Source organism: Pseudophryne corroboree, chromosome 11, assembly GCF_028390025.1.
Source record: "Pseudophryne corroboree isolate aPseCor3 chromosome 11, aPseCor3.hap2, whole genome shotgun sequence".
In the NCBI taxonomy this organism is placed as follows: Eukaryota; Metazoa; Chordata; class Amphibia; order Anura; family Myobatrachidae; genus Pseudophryne; species Pseudophryne corroboree.
This window is the reverse complement of record NC_086454.1, coordinates 344,563,707-344,581,991: the sequence shown is the minus strand read 5'-3', so window position 1 is coordinate 344,581,991 and position 18,285 is coordinate 344,563,707. Positions and strand designations below refer to the sequence as shown.

Sequence of the window (18,285 nt, the reverse complement as noted above, 5' to 3'; positions counted from 1 at the left end):
CATGTGGAAGAACCATCCGGTAACACACTGTTACAGACCTTGCAGTGAAACTGCTTTTTAGTTTTTGCTGGTGCCTTACTCATTATGCAGACAGACAATACAATATACAAAGACAGACACTTGCACGACTCAGTAAAATTGTACTAAGGTGTGTCTATATATATATATATATATATATATATATATATATATGGCAGCAGTGCAGTGCACGTGGCCAGTACTATATGAAATCTGATCCAAAATTCCCACTAACACCCCTGCGCCTCCGGTGGAGTAGAGATGTAGGACAGGAACGTTCTGGAATCACAAACAGGAAGAACAGGAAACATGGTCAAAATGGCATCCATACCATGCTTACACTTATAATCACAGTGCAGGTTATAAATTGTGGAAAGACATGTATAACCTGGAAATATGCTGTTAAAAACAAATCCTGTTAATAAAGGCTTAATAGCCTATACATTTCTTACAACCCATGCAGCCTTTTATGCTGCTGCTGCTATGGGTATTATACAGTTCTCCCCCCCCCCCACCCCCGTGCAGCTGCGCTGCATGTGAAGACTCCTCCCCCCCGTGCTCCGTGTACCGCTGTCTATTCCAGCGGGGAGCAGGTACACTGAGCCGGGGACCGTTACAGGGAGCCGGGGCGCGGGTAGAGGGAGCGGGTACAGGGAGCCGGGGAGCGCGCTCCATAGAGCCGTGGATCGGCGGCTATGGAGTGAGAGAAGTGCGGCCGGCGTACGGGGCTCTGTGCGGCAGGCTGAGCGGCTCTTCTAACCAGCGGCGGTGCACTTAGCGGCGGCCGGCGCTAAAAGTAAAGTGTTCCCACACAGCGGGGCGGCAGCGTGAGCTGACCGCCCCGTCCCCCAACATACCTGGACGCCTGTGGTGAGGGGCTATGACGGGGCTTCTTCTGCAAGCTCCATCCAGCCTTTCCTGCAGGTTGTCTGCACTTGGCTGTGAGGGTGCTCTGTAGTGAGGACCGACACGCCAGCAGCTGCTTGTAGCAGCTTCCACTATCCCGCACCCACGCCTTTTGGAAGGGGGGAAGGGATGTGGATAAACTTTAGTAAAAATAAAAAATAAAATATTTAAAATAAGTGTGGGAGCTCCACACAAGCCTTGTTGCTACTTCGAGCACAGAAAAAACACTAAGGTACTCTGGGAATATGGAGGGGTGGAGAGTTCTAAATTTAAATATTCAGTGCCCTGGTTCTGCTAAAGCCGTCCATATCCCAAGAGTACTCCAGTGACCCCTAGTGGATGAAAAAGAAATGAGGGAAGGATTTCACAAAGAACCAATCATATCGCACACATGCGGTTCCAAACAAGTTTAAGGGCCACAGTGTTAGAGTTTTTAAGTGCCAGCTCTCAGTTACTGCCTACTATATCCCCATTGTAACTGCTCTCCAGTGTCCCCTAGTGGACGAAGGAGAAAAACCCATTAGCCAAGTTACATAAAACTAGATGTTCTTTATATCTATTCAATAGTAATTACAGTTATGGGTTTTAGAACAAAATTCTACCAGGACACAGCATTATTTCCTGAGGATTTGTGTAATGAATTACCTTACGCATGAATATTGGGGGAACGGAATCAGCGGAGGTCCCTGGGGAGAGCAGCATAAACCTGGAACAAGCGTAGGAAATGGCTGCGGTACAGAACCTGAAATGATAAAATGCAAAGAAAAGAGAATGAAGAAATAAACCAAGGACAGATAGCGCTAGGGGTTACGATCTGGTCCTACCATGGGGAATATTCAGTATTAGATACCCAGGAAAATCACATGGCAGACATAGTAACTGGAAAGCCCCAAGCAATTCTGAGCACTCACCTGAGAACTAGGCAGACGGAGTCTGAGCACCGGGGGGTGAGTAATACTTCCCAGAACTTTTCCAGAGAGTAGACATTGGTGCTAGGAGATGCAAGCGATGTCCGACACTCGTGTAAATGAACGGCCAAAGCAGCAAGTCCGACCACATGGGGGTCTTTCAGATGTGGGGCCTATAAAAACCCCCAGGACACATGAAGGGAAAGAAATCGTCTGAATACTGATCGGTTATTCTGGCTATACCTGAATCTGTACCGCTAAGGAAACACACCTGGTGGCACAGCAACTGCACGGTTCTGCTGAGCACTACAAAGAGGGCCCTACGGTGACCACACAGCATCTTCACATACAAGGTGGGCCAGGGCCCCTGCCTGTGGGAGAGAGGCCACACACATGCATTATACATGTACTAGGCTAATACACATGCTACAGAACAGCAGCAAAGAGAAGGCGATTACCGGTCAGGCTGATTAGTACTGGAGGCCGCCATTATACACTGGCAGAAGGATGTGAGAAGTAAGTCAGCAACCTGGTAAAGGTGAAAACAAACTCTGTTATAGAATGCAAAGTATATTGTAGAAACCTGTACAAAACAATGTAAACTCAGAATCACCATAAGTTCCAGCGGCTCCAACCTTTCTGCCGTTTCAGAGAAGAGAGGCCCTGACGTCACTGGAAACACGTCGGCATCACTGCTCCCCATTACGGACGCCAGTCTGTCGGAAATTACCGCCACCTGGGAGGAGACCTCTGAGTGGAGAACAATGTATTACACATTGATGATGGGAAGATAATGGCCTGGCGTAACTCATTCATTCCTGCTCTGTTATGAGAAGCAGCCGATCACTGTCCTCTGTGGATCTCTAGCAGCTGAATAGTGATATTGAGAAACTAATTTCGTACCATCATATCCTTTTGCATCGGTCACGAAGGACCTCAGTTCCCACAGTGCTGACTGCAACCTGGCCATGGGTTCCTCATTCATAGACACATCCATCTTCTCGTTTCCTAAGGGGCGGCATTAGGTGTAAAAGCTACAGCATGAAATCCTGCCAAACATATATCTATATTGTGCATCTTTAGGTCGCTGAGACTACAGCTGTTGGAGACATGGCAAGAGAATTATACACACAGATATGTCCTCATATATCTGTGCTGCACACACGCTGGAGGCTGGGATGTATGAGGACGCATCGGTGTTGTTCTGTAAGTCATTCTCCCTTCAGCAGAGAATAGAGGCTACAGGGACAGTCGCACAGACAGCGGATTATGGTGGTCATTCCGAGTTGATCGCTCACTAGCAGTTTTCTAGCAGCCGTGCAAACGCTATGCCGCCTCCCACTGGGAGTGTATTATAGCTTAGCAGAAGTGCAAACGAAAGGATCGCACAGCGGCTGCATTATTTTTTGTGCAATTTTAGAGTGGCGCAATACCTACTCAGCGCTTACAATGACTTCAGAATGTTCAGATCCTTTTTTGATGTCACAAACATGCCCTGCGTTTGCCCAGCCACACCTGTATTTTTCCTGGCACGCCTGCGTTTTTTCTAACACTCCCTGAAAATGGTCAGTTGACACCCAGAAACGCCCTCTTCATGTCAATCACTCTGCGGCCAGCACTGCGACTGAAAAGCTTCGCTAGACCTTGTGTGAAACGACATAGTTCGTTGTCAAATTACTTTGCGTGTGCGCATTGCGCCGCATGCGCAGAAGTGCCGTTTTTTTGCCTCATTGCTGCACAGCGAACGAATGCAGCTAGCGATCAACTCGGAATGACCACCCATGTCTCACCCCTAGGAGGAACTGTGCCCCAGCCACACTATGCAATGCACAACAATGGTTAATTACATAACTATAAAATAGAAGTAAAACTTATAAAAGAAGACTGGCGGACACTAGATTTTGGGGATATAGACCATAAGCCAGGAGTTTGGTATTTAATTCAAGACCTGACCTATGTTTAACACCCCCCTCTACTTCTATATCCCCGCAGGATATGTGATACAGGAGGAGGGTAAGTCTGCACTATAGTGTCTCTACATGGCACTGGTTATATTATGTTATTTAGTTTCTGTACTTCCAAGTAAAGCCTCCAACTGTTCCCTATAAGGCATTGCCATCAGGGTGAAACCATCGCAGCAGCGTGGCACAGTAATCACCGGACTGCACAGCAGAGGAGCGGCCTCAGGTGACTCCTCTCTCCCCACTGTGACCTGCAGACCTGAGGAGCACAGAGAGAGGCCCGAGCATAGAGATTACATACAGAGACACCATCAATGCAATGGATATGACTGGAGATCCACGGACGCCAGCACCGCCTCCTAATCAGACTTTTCCTCACAGAAGCAGTGTCTGTATAACCTGCAGCCTTCCCCTTCTCCATCTCTCCCTACGTTGTCAGCAATTATATTTCTACGTAATCACAATGCCAAGACTCAAGTTTTTCTCTCAGCATAGTGGAGGCGGATTCAGCGTTCTGAACTTTCAGGACAGCGAGGAGTCATCATTTACTAGGTAGACGTAACCGTCTGTTTCTTTCTTCCCGCCAGTTGGGCGATGTACATTGTGACGGGCGGACAAAAGCTGAAAGGACTTTCCAGGTTTCACACAAACTGCAGACACTTTATCCTTCCCCTTAGTGAGGATACAGTCGTGGTGATGGCCCCTAAAAGTGTGTTTGTCCTGCACCAAGGGGGTCACTCCGAGTTGATCGTAGCTGTGCTAAATTTAGCACAGCTACGGTCGTTAACTCAGACATCCGGGGGGGGGGGGGGGGGGGGGGGGGGGGGGGACGCTCAGCACAGGTCCGCCCCGCATGTCAGTGCCGCCCCCCCCCCCCCCGCACAAATACAAAAGCATCGCACAGAGGCGATGCCTTTGTATTTGAGGAGTAACTCCCGGCCAGCGCAGCTCCTGCAGCTGACAGGGAGTTGCTCGTCGCTCCCGCAGCCGCGGCCCGCCCTCTCTAAACGGCGGCTTAACGCCGCCGTTCAGCCCCCTCCCGCCTAGCGACCGCCTCTGTCTCAGAGGCGATCGCTAGGTAACGAAAGCTGCCATGCACCGGCGCGCTGCGGTGCCGGCACATGCGCAGTTCTGACCCGATCGCTGCGCTGCGACAAACTTCAGCGAGTGATCGGGTCGGAATGACCCCCAAATGCGGTGGCTCGTCTGGGTTTTTTTTAGCATGAGAACTTGGTTTGAGCTGAGAGCAAAGCGAGAGATTTACGTAGAGTTGGGAGGAGCACATCCTAGCTGAACCCTAAACTGCAGAGTAAAAATAAAGCTGTCCAGTAATTGTGGGCTACAAGTAAGAAGAGCCTTTATTTACCCTGTATGCAAAAACAAATAACTGAATTTGCCCCCTTGCAGTGCAATATGGTTTGCCCCAGGAGCAAAGTTACTCCTATCCTCCCAACTGTGGGGGTCATTCCGAGTTGATCGCTCGCTAGCTACTTTTAGCAGCCGTGCAAACGTATAGTCGCCGCCCACGGGGGAGTGTATTTTCGCTTTGCAAGTGTGCGAACGCCTGTGCAGCCGAGCGGTACAAAAACATTTTGTGCAGAACACCACCAGCCCTGTAGTTACTTATTCTGTGCGATGATTGCAGCGACGGAGGTCCCGGAATTGACGTCAGATATCCGCCCTGCAAACGCCTGGTCACGCCTGCGTTTTTCCAAACATTCCCAGAAAACGGTCAGTTGATACCCATAAAAGCCCTCTTCCTGTCAATCTCCTTGCGATCGGCTGTGCAAATGGAATCTTCGCTAGATCCAGTGCACAGCAGCGATGCTCTTTGTGCGCGTACGCATTGCAGCGCATGAGCAGTTTTTACATTTTTTTACCTGATCGCTGCGCCTCGAAAATAAATCGTCAGCGAGCGATCAACTCGGAATGACCCCCTGTGAACCAGGCCTTTCCTTCTTTACAGGTTCCGCTCTTGTTCTTATCAGAATAAGGTGGCACTTTCACTGGAAATGCAGCCTCCATACAGCCCACTTCTTGTGACCGTATTTAATGTATGTACGGCTAAAAATTGCAGAGTTACAAAACACCACAGCCATGTCTTGCTTACCATCCAAAAATATCCCATCACTTCATAAATACACTAACACAATCTCACCTTCCAGCTTCCGATGTTTCTCCAGCTCACAGGCATCTAAATAAGCATTCAGCATAGCGGCTGGAATCTTATCAGCTCTGTAGCAAAACACATACCAAGCCTGATGTGAATGAGGAATCATCCTCTTTATAGGGCTGCATAATACATTAGTGCTATACGACTAAAAGATGTATAAATAAAAACAACACATGCAACATAGTGTTCCCTCTAGAAATTGTAGAGGGCAGGGCGCCGGACTGTGGGTGCATATGAGTGCGCACACGTACGAAAATAGGATTTTAATACCTACCGGTAAATCCTTTTCTTGTAGTCCATAAGGGATATTGGGGGAAACTAGTACAATGGGGTATAGACGGAGTCCAAAGGAGCCAGTGCACTTTAAATTTTCTTAAACTGGGTGTGCTGGCTCCTCCCCTCTATGCCCCCTACCACAGGCAGTTATAGGTAAAACAGTGCCCGAAGGAGAAAGGACATATATGAGAGAAGGATCATGATAACTATGAGTGGTGAGATTTATACACCAGCACACCACTAACATATAACAACCAGCAACAGCTGGGAACAACAACAGCAACCGCTGAACAGGTAACCACATAAGAGAGAACCTGCAGAAAAGTCCACGCATTGAGGCGGGCGCCCAGTATCCCTTATGGACTACGAGAAAATAAGAATTTACTTACCGATAATTCTATTTCTCGTAGTCCGTAGTGGATGCTGGGAACTCCGTAAGGACCATGGGGAATAGCGGCTCCGCAGGAGACAGGGCACATCTAAAGAAAGCTTTAGGATCACCTGGTGTGCACTGGCTCCTCCCCCTATGACCCTCCTCCAAGCCTCAGTTAGGATACTGTGCCCGGACGAGCGTACACAATAAGGAAGGATTTTGAATCCCGGGTAAGACTCATACCAGCCACACCAATCACACTGTACAACTTGTGATCTGAACCCAGTTAACAGCATGATAATAGAGAAGCCTCTAGAAAAGATGGCTCAATACAACAATAACCCGAATTTTTTGGTAACAATAATTATGTACCAGTATTGCAGACAATCCGCACTTGGGATGGGCGCCCAGCATCCACTACGGACTACGAGAAATAGAATTATCGGTAAGTAAATTCTTATTTTCTCTGACGTCCTAGTGGATGCTGGGAACTCCGTAAGGACCATGGGGATTATACCAAAGCTCCCAAACGGGCGGGAGAGTGCGGATGACTCTGCAGCACCCAATGAGAGAACTCCCGGTCCTCCTCAGCCAGGGTATCAAATTTGTAGAATTTTACAAACGTATTTGCTCCTGACCAAGTAACTGCTCGGCAAAGTTGTAAAGCCGAGCCCCCTCGGGCAGCTGCCCAAGATGAGCCCACCTTCCTTGTGGAGTGGGCATTTACAGATTTTTGGCTGTGGCAGGCCTGCCACAGAATGTGCAAGCTGAATTGTACTACAAATCCAACGAGCAATAGTCTGCTTAGAAGCAGGAGCACCCAGCTAGTTGGGTGCATAGAGGATAAACAGCGAGTCAGATTTCCTGACTCCAGTCGTCCTGGAAACATATATTTTTTGGGTCCTGACAACATCTAGCAACTTGGAGTCCTCCAAGTCCCTAGTAGCCGCAGGCACCACAATAGGTTTGGTTCAGGTGAACGCTGAAACCACCTTAGGGAGAAACTAAGGACCTCAATTCCGCCCTGTCCGAATGGAAAATCAGATAAGGGCTTTTACAGGATAAAGCCACCAATTCTGACACGCGCCTGGCCCAGGCCAGAGCCAACAGCATGACCACTTTTTCTGTGAGATATTTTAACTCCACAGATTTAAGTGGGTCAAACCAATGTGACTTTTGGAACCCAAAAACCACCTGGAGATCCCAAAAGTGCCACTGAAGGCACAAAAGGAGTCTGTATATGCAGTACCCCTTTAACAATGTCTGAACTTCAGGGACTGAAGCTAGTTCTTTTTTGGAAGAAAATTGACAGAGCCGAAATTTGAACCTTAATGGACCCCAATTTCAGGCCCATAGATACTCCTGTTTGCAGGAAATGTAGGAATCGACCCAGTTGAATTTCCTCCGTCGAGCCTTACTGGCCTCGCACCACGCAACATATTTTCGCCAAATGCGGTGATAATGTTTTGCGGTTACATCCTTCCTGGCTTTGATCAGGATAGGGATGACTTCATCCGGAATGCCTTTTTTCTTCAGGATCCGGCGTTCAACCGCCATGCCGTCAACGCAGCCGCGGTAAGTCTTGGAACAGATAAGGTCCTTGCTGGAGCAGGTCCCTTCTTAGAGGTAGAGGCTACGGATCCTCCGTGAGCATCTCTTGAAGTTCCGGTTACCAATTCCTTTTTGGCCAATCCGGAGCCACTAATATAGTGCTTACTCCTCTCCATCTTATCAATCTCAGTACCTTGGGTATGAGAGGCAGAGGAGGGAACCCATACACTGATTGGTACACCCACGGTGTTACCAGAGCATCTACAGCTATTGCCTGAGGGTCCCTTGACGTGGCGCAATACCTGTCGAGTTTTTCCCAACGGTTTATAATCATGTGGAAGACTTCTGGGTGAAGTCCTTACTCTCCCGGGTGGAGGTCGTGCTGAGGAAAACTGCTTCCCAGTTGTCCACTCCCGGAATGAAAACTGCTGACAGTACTATCACATGGTTTTTCGCCCCGCAAAGAATCCTTGCAGCTTCTGCCATTGCCCTCCTGCTTCTTGTGGCACCCTGTCTGTTTACGTGGGTGACTGCCGTAATGTTGTCTGACTGGATCAACACCGGCTGACCTTGAAGCAGAGGTCTTGCTAAGCTTAGAGCATTGTAAATGGCCCTTAGCATCAGGACATTTATGTGAAGTGATGTCTCCAGGCTTGACCATAAGCCCTGGATATTCCTTCCCTGTGTGACTGCTCCCCAGCCTCGCAGGCTGGCATCCGTGGCCACCAGGACCCAGTCCCGAATGCCGAATCTGCGGCCCTCTAGAAGATGAGCACTCTGCAACCACCACAGGAGGGATACCCTTGTCCCTGGTGACAGGGTTATCCGCTGAAGCATCTGAAGATGCGACCCGGACCATTTGTCCAGTAGGTTCCACTGGAAAGTCTTGCGTGGAATCTGCCGAATGGGATTGCTTCGTAGGAAGCCACCATTTTTACCCAGAACCCTTGTGCATTGATGCACTGAGACTTGGTTCGGTTTTAGGAGGTTCCTGACTAGCTCGGATAACTCCCTGGCTTTCTCCTCCGGGAGAAACACCTTCTTTCTGGACTGTGTCCAGGATCATCCCTAGGAACAGAAGACAAGTCGTCGGAACCAGCTGCGATTTTGGAATATTGAGAATCCAATCGTGCTGCCGCAACACTACCTGAGATAGTGCTACACCGATCTCCAACTGTTCCCTGGATCTCACCCTTATCAGGGAATCGTCCAAGTAAGGGATAACTAAAATTCCCTTCCTTCGAAGGAATATCATCATTACGGTCATTACTTCAGTAAAGACCCGGGGTGCCGTGGACCATCCCTACGGCAGCGTCTGAACTGATAGTGACAGTTCTGTACCATAACCTGAGATACCCTTGGTGAGAAGGGTAAATTTTGACATGAAGGTAAGCATTCTTGATGTCCCGAGACATCATGTAGTCCCCTTCTTCCAGGTTTGCAATCACTGCTCTGAGTGACTCAATTTTGAATTTGAACCTCTGTATGTAAGTGTTCAAAGATTTTAGATTTTAAAATCGGTCTCACCGAGCCGTCTGGCTTCGGTACCACAATAGTGTGGAATAATACCCCGTTCCCTGTTGCAGGAGGGGTACCTTAATTATCACCTGCTGGGAATACAGCTTGTGAATGACTTCCAAAACTGCCTCCCTGTCAGCGGGAGACGTCGGTAAAACAGACTTTTGGAAACGGCGAGGGGAATACGTCTCGAATTCCAATTTGTACCCCTGAAATATTACCTGAAGGATCCAGGGGTCTACTTGCGAGTGAGCCCACTGCGCACTGAAATTCATTGAGAACGGGCCCCCACCGTGCCTGAACTTGTAAAGCCCTAGCGTCATACTGAGAGCTTGGCAGAGGCGGAAAAGGGTTTCTGTTCCTGGGAACTGGCTGATCTCTGCAGCCATTTTCCTCTCCCTCTGTCACGAGCAGAAAAGAGGAACCCTTTTGTCCGCTTGCCAACCCGGACTGCCCCTGATAATACGGCGTCTTATTTTGAGAGGCGACCTGGGGTACATCCCCTTTTTTAAGGCAATACTTCCAAATGCCGTTTGGAATCCGCATCACCTGACCACTTTACTGGTATAATTGGACAACGCACTTATACTTGATGCCAGTCGGCAAATATTCCGCTGTGCATCATGCATATATAGAAATGCATCTTTTAATTGCTCTATAGGCAATAATATACTGTCCTTATCTAGGATATCAAATTTCCAGTCAGGGAATCCGACCACGCCAACCCAGCACTGCACCTCCAGGCTGAGGCGATTGCTGGTCGCAGTATAACACCAGTATGTGTGTAAATACATTTTAGGATACACTCCTGCTTTCTATCAGCAGGATCCCTAAGGGCGGCCATCTCAAGAGAGGGTAGAGCCCTTGTTCTTACAAGCGTGTGAGCGCCTTATCCCTCCTAGGGGGTGTTTCCCAACGCACCCTAACCTCTGGCGGGAAAAGGTATACTGCCAATAACTTTTTAGAAATTATCAATTGTTATCGGGGGGAAACCCACGCATCATCACACACCTCATTTTATTTCTCAGATTCAGGAAAACTACAGGAAGTTTTTCCTCACCAAACATAATACCCCTTTTTTTGGTGGTATTTATATTATCAGAAGAGTGTAAACTTTTTCCATTGCCTCAATCATGCAATGTGTGGCCCTATTGGAAATCACGGTTGTCTCTTCACCGTCGACACAGGAGTCAGTATCCGTGTCGGCGTCTGTATCTGAGGTAACGGGCGCTTTAGAGCCCCTGTATGAGACGTCTGGACATGCACAAGCTGAGTAGCCGGCTGTCTCATGTCAACCACTGTCTTTTATACAAAGCTGACACTGTCACGCAATTTCAACAGTACATCCACTCAGGTGTCGACCCCCCAGGGGGTGACAACACTATTACAGACACTCTACTCCGTCTCCTCATCATTTTTCTCCTCATACATGTCGACACAAACGTACCGACACACAGCACACACACAGGGAATGCTCTGATAGAGGACAGGACCCCACTAGCCCTTTGGGGAGACAGAGGGAGAGTTTGCCAGCACACACCAGAGCGCTATATATATACAGGGATAACCTTATATAAGTGTTTTTCCCTTTATAGCTGCTGTATTGTTTATACTGCGCCTAATTTGTGCCCCCCTCTCTTTTTTAACCCCTTTCTGTAGTGTAGTGACTGCAGGGGAGAGCCAGGGAGCTTCCCTCCAACTGAGCTGTGAGGGAAAATGGCGCCAGTGTGCTGAGGAGATAGGCTCCGCCCCTTTCTCGGCGTCCTTATCATCCGTTTTCTTGTATGTTTTGGCAGGGGTTAAATGCATCCATATAGCCCAGGAGTTATATGTGATGCATTTATTTTAGCCATAAAAGGTTTTCTATCGATTTATTGCGTCTCAGGGCGCTGCCCCCCCAGCGCCCTGCACCCTCAGTGACCGGAGTGTGAAGTGTGCTGAGAGCAATGGCGCACAGCTGCGGTGCTGTGCGCCTACCTTTAACTGAAGACAGGAAAGTCTTCTGCCGCCGATTTTTCCGGACCTCTTCGCTCTTCTGGCTCTGTAAGGGGGCCGGCGGCGCGGCTCCGGTGACCCATCCAGGCTGAACCTGTGATCGTCCCTCTGGAGCTAATGTCCAGTAGCCTAAGAAGCCCAATCCACTCTGCACGCAGGTGAGTTCGCTTCTTCTCCCCTTAGTCCCTCGATGCAGTGAGCCTGTTGCCAGCAGGTCTCACTGAAAATAATAAACCTAAACTAAAACTTTCACAAAGAGCTCAGGAGAGCCCCTAGTGTGCACCCTTCTCGTCGGGCACAGAAAATCTAACTGAGGCTTGGAGGAGGGTCATAGGGGGAGGAGCCAGTGCACACCAGGTGATCCTAAAGCTTTCTTTAGATGTGCCCTGTCTCCTGCGGAGCCGCTATTCCCCATGGTCCTTACGGAGTTCCCAGCATCCACTAGGACGTCAGAGAACAGGATTTACCAGTAGGTATTAAAATACTATTTTCTCTAGCATCGATAAGGGATAATGGGGGGAACTAGTACGAAGGGGACGTCCCAAAGCTTCCAGAACGGGCAGGAACGTGCAGAGACTGCTGCAGCACCGCCTGCCCAAACTGGGTATCCTCCTTGGCCAGGGTATCAAATTTGTAGAACTTCACAAAGGTGTTCTTCCCCGACCAGGTAGTAGCTCGGCATAGTTGCAAGGCCGAGACTCCACGGGCTGCCACCCAGGAAGACCCCACTGATCTAGTAGAGTGGGCCTTTAGAGACTTAGGAACAGGTAAGGCTGCTGACACATAGGCCTGTGGGATAGTATTATTTATTTATTAGCAGTTTCTTATATAGCGCAGCATATTCTGTTGCACTTTACAATTAGAACAACAGTTATAGAACAAAACTGGGCAAAGACAGACAGACATAGAGGTAGGAAGGCCCTGCTCGCAAGCTTACAATCTATAGGGAAATAGGCATTGATACACAAGGATAGGGTTGTATGATATGATCACCCAGCAATGTTGGAAGACAAAATGTGAGGTTATGTGGACTGTACAGAGAGGATGTAACTGGATAGGGAAGCATTGAAGGTGGGTCTGGAATTTGGTAGGCTGTGGGTGGGTCTGGAATTTGGTAGGCTTGTCTGAAGAGATGAGTTTTCAGGGAACGTTTAAAGGTTTGGAGACTAGAGAAGAGTCTTATTGTGCGTGGGAGGGAATTCCACAGAGTGGGTGAAGCCTAAGCCAACGCCTAAGCCAACGAGCAATGGACTGCTTCGAAGCAGTGCAACCCTGCTTCAGTGCATCATAGAGCACGAACAAGGAATCCGTCTTTCTGACCAGAGCTGTACGCTTGACATATATCTTCAAGGCCCGCACAGCATCCAATGCCTCCGGAGGATCAGTAGCGTCAGAACTGGACGGAATCACAATAGGTTGATTCAGATGAAACGCGGAGACTACCTTCGGCAGGAACTGCTGTCTAGTCTGGAGCTCCGCTCTGTCCTTGTAAAAGACCAAGTATGGACTTTAAAGGCCCCCAATTCTGAAACACGTCGAGCAGAAGCCAGGGCCAGTAACATCACCGTCTTCCACGTGAGGTACTTGTCTTCTACCGTCAGCAGAGGTTCAAACCAGGAGGACTGTAGAAAATCCAACACGGCATCCAAATCCCAGGGTGCCGTAGGCGGCACAAAGGAAGGTTGTATGTGAAGTACCCCTTCCAAGAAGGTCTGAACTTCTGGCAACACAGCCAATTTCTTCTGGAAGAAAATGGAGAGAGCTGAAATCTGGACCTTAATGGAACCCAGACGTAAGCCCTTATCCACACCAGCCTGCAGGAAACGTATGAAACGTCCCAAGTGAAACTCTGCAGGCGCAAACGTGCATTCCTCGCACCAAGAGACATATCTCCTCCAGATATGATGATAGTGTTTTGACGTCACAGGTTTCCTGGCCTGGACCATGGTTGCAATAACCTTTTTGGAAAGGCCCTTGTGAGCTAGGATGTTCCGCTCAACCTCCATGCCGTCAAACGAAGTCGTCGTAAGTCCGTGTAGACGAACGGTCCTTGTTGAAGAAGCTACATTCTTAGTGGTAGAGGCCAAGGGTCTTCGACGGACATGTCCAGAAGATCCGCGTACCACGCCCTCCGAGGCCAATCCGGGGCAATCAGAATTGTCTGGACACCTTTATTCCGGATTCGCTTTAGCACTCTTGGGAGCAAAGGGATCGAAGGAAACATGCAGACCAGCCGGTACGGCCAAGGCGACGCCAGTGCATCTACTGCCCTCGTCTGAGGGTCCCTGGTCCGTGAGCAATACCAGGGACGTTTCATGTTGAGACGAGAAGCCATCATGTCTATTTGTGGGCAACCCCACCGGTCGATGAGCTGCTGGAACACCAGATGGTGGAGACCCCACTCCCCCGGGTGGAGATCGTGAAGACTCAGGAAGTCCGCCTCCCAGTTGTCCACACCCGGAATGAAGATTGCTGATATGGCTCTTGCGTTTTTTTCCGCCCAGGGGACTATCTTTGACACCTCTCGCATGCAGGCTCTGCTTTTTGTCCCTCCTTGTCGATTGATATACGCCACCGCCGTAGCATTGTCCGACTGTACCTGGTTCGCGTGATCCTTGAGCAGAGCTTGAAGTAGAGCATTATAGATCGCCCGAAGTTCCAGAATGTTGATTGGAAGGAGGCTTTCGTGGGAAGACCACCTGCCCTGGGACTGCGCCCCTTGGGTGACAGCTCCCTATCCTCGCACTCACATCCGTCGTGAGGAGGGTCCAATCCTGAATTCCGAAACTCCTGCCCTCCAGGAGATTGGAGGACTGAAGCCACCACAGGAGGGAAATCCTGGCCTGAGGTGACAGCCGAATTATCCGGTGCATCTGGAGATGTGATCCGGACCACTTGCTCAGGAGATCCAATTGAAATGTTCTGGCATGGAACCTCCCATATTGGATCGCCTTGTATGAGGCGACCATCTTCCCCAACAATCTGATGCAAAGATGGATGGAAACTTGAGCAGGTCGGAGCACCATGCGGACCATCTCCTGAAGTGTTCTCGCCTTGTCCTCTCGTAGAAACAGCTTCTGTACCACAGTATCCAGCAACATCCCCAGGAACAGGAGCCTCTGAGTTGGCTCCAGGTGGGACTACTGTAAGTTGAGGATCCACCCATGTTCGGACAGAAGACGGATGGTGCGGTCGATATGGAGCAACAAAAGTTCCCTGGATCTTGACTTTATGAGGAGATCGTCTAGATAAGGCACCACATTTATCCCTTGGATCCGGAGTTGAAGCATCATCTCTGCCATCACCTTCGTGAATACCCTCGGAGCTGTTGACAGGCCAAAGGGTAGTGCCTGGAACTGGAAGTGATCGTCCAGCAGGGCAAACCGCAGGTACGCCTGATGAGGAGACCAAATCGGGATGTGGAGATAGGCGTCCTTGATATCCAAGGAGACCATAAATTCCTGGTCTTCAAAGCCTGCAATTACTGCACGCAGGGATTCCATCTTGAACACCATTAAATAAGGATTTAGGGCTTTCAGATTCAAAATGGGTCTGACCGAACCGTCTGGCTTCGGCACCACAAACAGGTTTGAGTAAAACCCCATGCCGCGTTGCGGTAGAGGTACTGGAACAATGACGTGGGATTGGAACAATTTTTGGATAGCCTGTTGTAACTTGACTTGCATATCCTCCAAAGCTGGTAAGCTTGATTTGAAAAATCGTTTGGGGGGGAAGGGGGGGTTGGGTTGTTGGTACTGTCGAACTCCAGCTTGCAGCCCTGAGAAACTAGCTCCCTGACTAAGGTATCCTGGCAGGATTCTCAGATGCGGCTGAAGTGACGCAGTCTCCCACCCTTAGGGTGGGTTGGCACCGTCATGCTGAGGCTTTAGTGGAAGCAGAACTGGTGGACTGTTCCTGAGGACTGGTACTTGAGGGTTTTCTGGACTTACCTCTGGTACCTCTAGCCGCATCGGAGGCACCTCTGGCCTTTGATCGAAATGTGCGAGACCGAAAGGACTGGACAGACGGTCCCGGATAGGAACGTCTCTCGCCAGCGGGGTCCCAGAGGGGAGAAATGTGGATTTCCCGGCAGTAACCTTGGAAATCCAGGCATCCAGCTCAACCCCAAAAAGCCATTCCACAGAAAAGGGGAGGGACTCCACATTACGTTTGGAATCTGTGTCTGCAATCCACTGACGCAACCACAAGGCCCTGCGCACTGACACCGCCATGGCTAACGTCCGAGCATTGATGTTCCCCATCTCCTTGAGGGAATAACAGAGGACATGAGTAGTGTACTGAATGTGTTTCGGGAGGGTAACCATGGTAACTAAGGGCATATCCCCCGAGAGGCCCCCCTGAATTTGCATGGCCCAAGAATGAATGGAATGGGTCATCCAGCAACCCGCAATGACCGGTCTTTAGGAAAGGCCGGCTGCAGTGTATATAGATTTTAAGGTAGTTTCTATTTTTCTATCCCCAGGATCCTTCATGGTAAAGGAGCCCAAGGGCGGGCAGCACTGCCTTTTTAGACAGGCGAGAGACAGAGACATCCACCCCAGGGGGTTCCTCCCAAAATGTTCTACCTTGAGAAGCAAATGTGAAAGTACGCAAAAACTTTTTGGACACTTGAAATTTTTTGTCTGGATTTTTCCAGGCCTGTTTGAATAAGTCATCTAACTCTGGAGATTCAGGGAAAGTGACATTGGGCTTGTTTTGTACAAAGAAAAACGACTGCTGTGAAGAAGCATCCTCTAGAGGGAGCTGTAACACATCCCTTATATCCAAAATGAGGGTTTCAATACCCCGAGTAGCATCGGTATCCCCACTAACGGGATCCGGGTCATCTCCATCATCCTGGACATCATCATCATCTGTATCAGAGAGCAGAGCAGGTAAACCACGCTTCTGGGGATCTGCATGAGAGAGGAGGGGGGGTGGGGGGGGGGGTAGTTTTCTGAACATTAGCAGTGAGCTGGGATGACATATCAGACATCATAGTTTTAAGAGACCCTCTGTACCCTCTCCCCCAGCCTCTTCACTGATTTGTGAAGATTGACTACATTGCTCACAGGAAACAGTCATTAGATAATGGAGAGAATCTGGTGTGACAGATACTGCACAGCTTGTGCTTACCCATATTCACAGAAAGTACAAAAACATACACTTACACACAGTTATAATGCAAGCCTGCCCTTACTGTATGTGAGAGGAGACAGAGAGAGAGGACACCAGCACACCCTGAGCTGCACTGCCCCCTCTGTGATCACAGTAACACTCTTAAATGCAGTCCTGAATAGGCTCAGAATAGTGTACAATAGCGGCTCTCCCCCTTAGCTACACCCTGTACCAGTTTCCAGCGTGTCTGTGAGGCAGGAAGCGCTGAGTGTGTGCTGCTGATGGCTTTTGTAAGCAGAGGAAGGCGCCAAACGCCGCTGGTCCTGCTCTGAGGAAGCTCCGCCCCCTCCAATGGCGCCGAGGCTACACACAATATTTATACTGGCTAAGTCTCCCCTAAGCTTAAAACCTCACACAAGTGCTTGGTTAAGCATGTTTGAGCCAGTGTAGTCACGGGGATCCTAGCGGGTACATCGCGCCCGTGATTATCCGCACTTTGAACCAGGAGCCCCCGGTGTGTACTCGCCACCGATGTCACCTTCAGGCAGCGTTAGGGGTGTGCGGCGGCTGCGAGAGCCAAGGCGCAGTGCCCCACTGAACAAACAGCCCCTCGGGACGGTGGTCCTGCAGCGGGGAAGCGGCTCTGCCCCTCGCAAGGCCGGTGACCGCCACCCCCCCCCCCCCCTCCTCCCCCTAACTCCCACGGTGCAGGTATGCTGTTGCCCAGACAGCATACTGAAAAAACATAAAAGATTGATATGAAATTGAAGAAAACTCTCTGGAGCTGCAGAGATGTGCATCCTCTCCTTCGGGCACTTTTTTCTAAACTGCCTGTGGGAGGGGACATAGAGGGGAGGAGCCAGCACACCCAGTGAAGAAAATTTAAAGTGCACCGGCTCCTTTTGACCCCGTCTATACCCCATCGTACTAGTTTCCCCCAATATCCCTTATGGATGCTAGAGAAAAGGAAGCGTGGCCATGCAAAATAGGATGCGTGGCCATTTAACGTCATTTAAGTGGGCGGTGCGACCCACAGAAGTTACTACAGGGGGCGTGGGTGGCATCACTGTTGGGGGCGTGTCATTTAAGTGGGCGGTGCGACCCACAGAAGTTACTACAGGGGGCGTGGGTGGCATCACTGTTGGGGGCGTGTCCAGCACCTACGGAAGTGCTGGGCTTCCCCCTAGCTCTCTCCCGTAGCGTGAATGGATCTTTACACCGTGGGAGGGCAGGAAGCGGACGGCTGTTTTAGCAAGGCGCCGCAAAAAGGGCAGGGTGGATTTTGCCCTTAAAAAAAATCGGGCAGGGCGCGGCGCCTTGCTAAAACAACTTAGCGTGAACACTACAACAGGGAAAGTTGAACCATAGGGCTATTCTGTGTCCATACTTCTTAATCTGTATATATTCCTGAATATCACATGAAAACTATATCAGGTTTCCCCGTCCTCCTGTTATTCGTAATTGTAGTAAAAGTTCAGGTCACACTAG

At 49.7% G+C, this 18,285-nt stretch overlaps 1 protein-coding gene across 3 annotated transcripts in view; it reads right to left on the bottom strand.

The window, feature by feature from the left end:
- The window catches only part of FANCA (FA complementation group A), a 179,777-nt gene that overhangs the window by 43,327 nt on the left and 118,165 nt on the right, over positions 1-18,285 (bottom strand). For all 3 annotated transcript variants that reach the window (XM_063945942.1, XM_063945940.1, XM_063945941.1), the window contains 7 exons: positions 5,952-6,028; positions 2,736-2,840; positions 2,446-2,582; positions 2,291-2,361; positions 2,104-2,203; positions 1,836-2,005; positions 1,570-1,666 (listed from right to left, as the gene is read on the bottom strand). In XM_063945942.1, the coding sequence (XP_063802012.1) occupies positions 1,570-1,666; positions 1,836-2,005; positions 2,104-2,203; positions 2,291-2,361; positions 2,446-2,582; positions 2,736-2,840; positions 5,952-6,028 (757 nt within the window). The remainder of the gene's footprint in view (positions 1-1,569; positions 1,667-1,835; positions 2,006-2,103; positions 2,204-2,290; positions 2,362-2,445; positions 2,583-2,735; positions 2,841-5,951; positions 6,029-18,285) is intronic.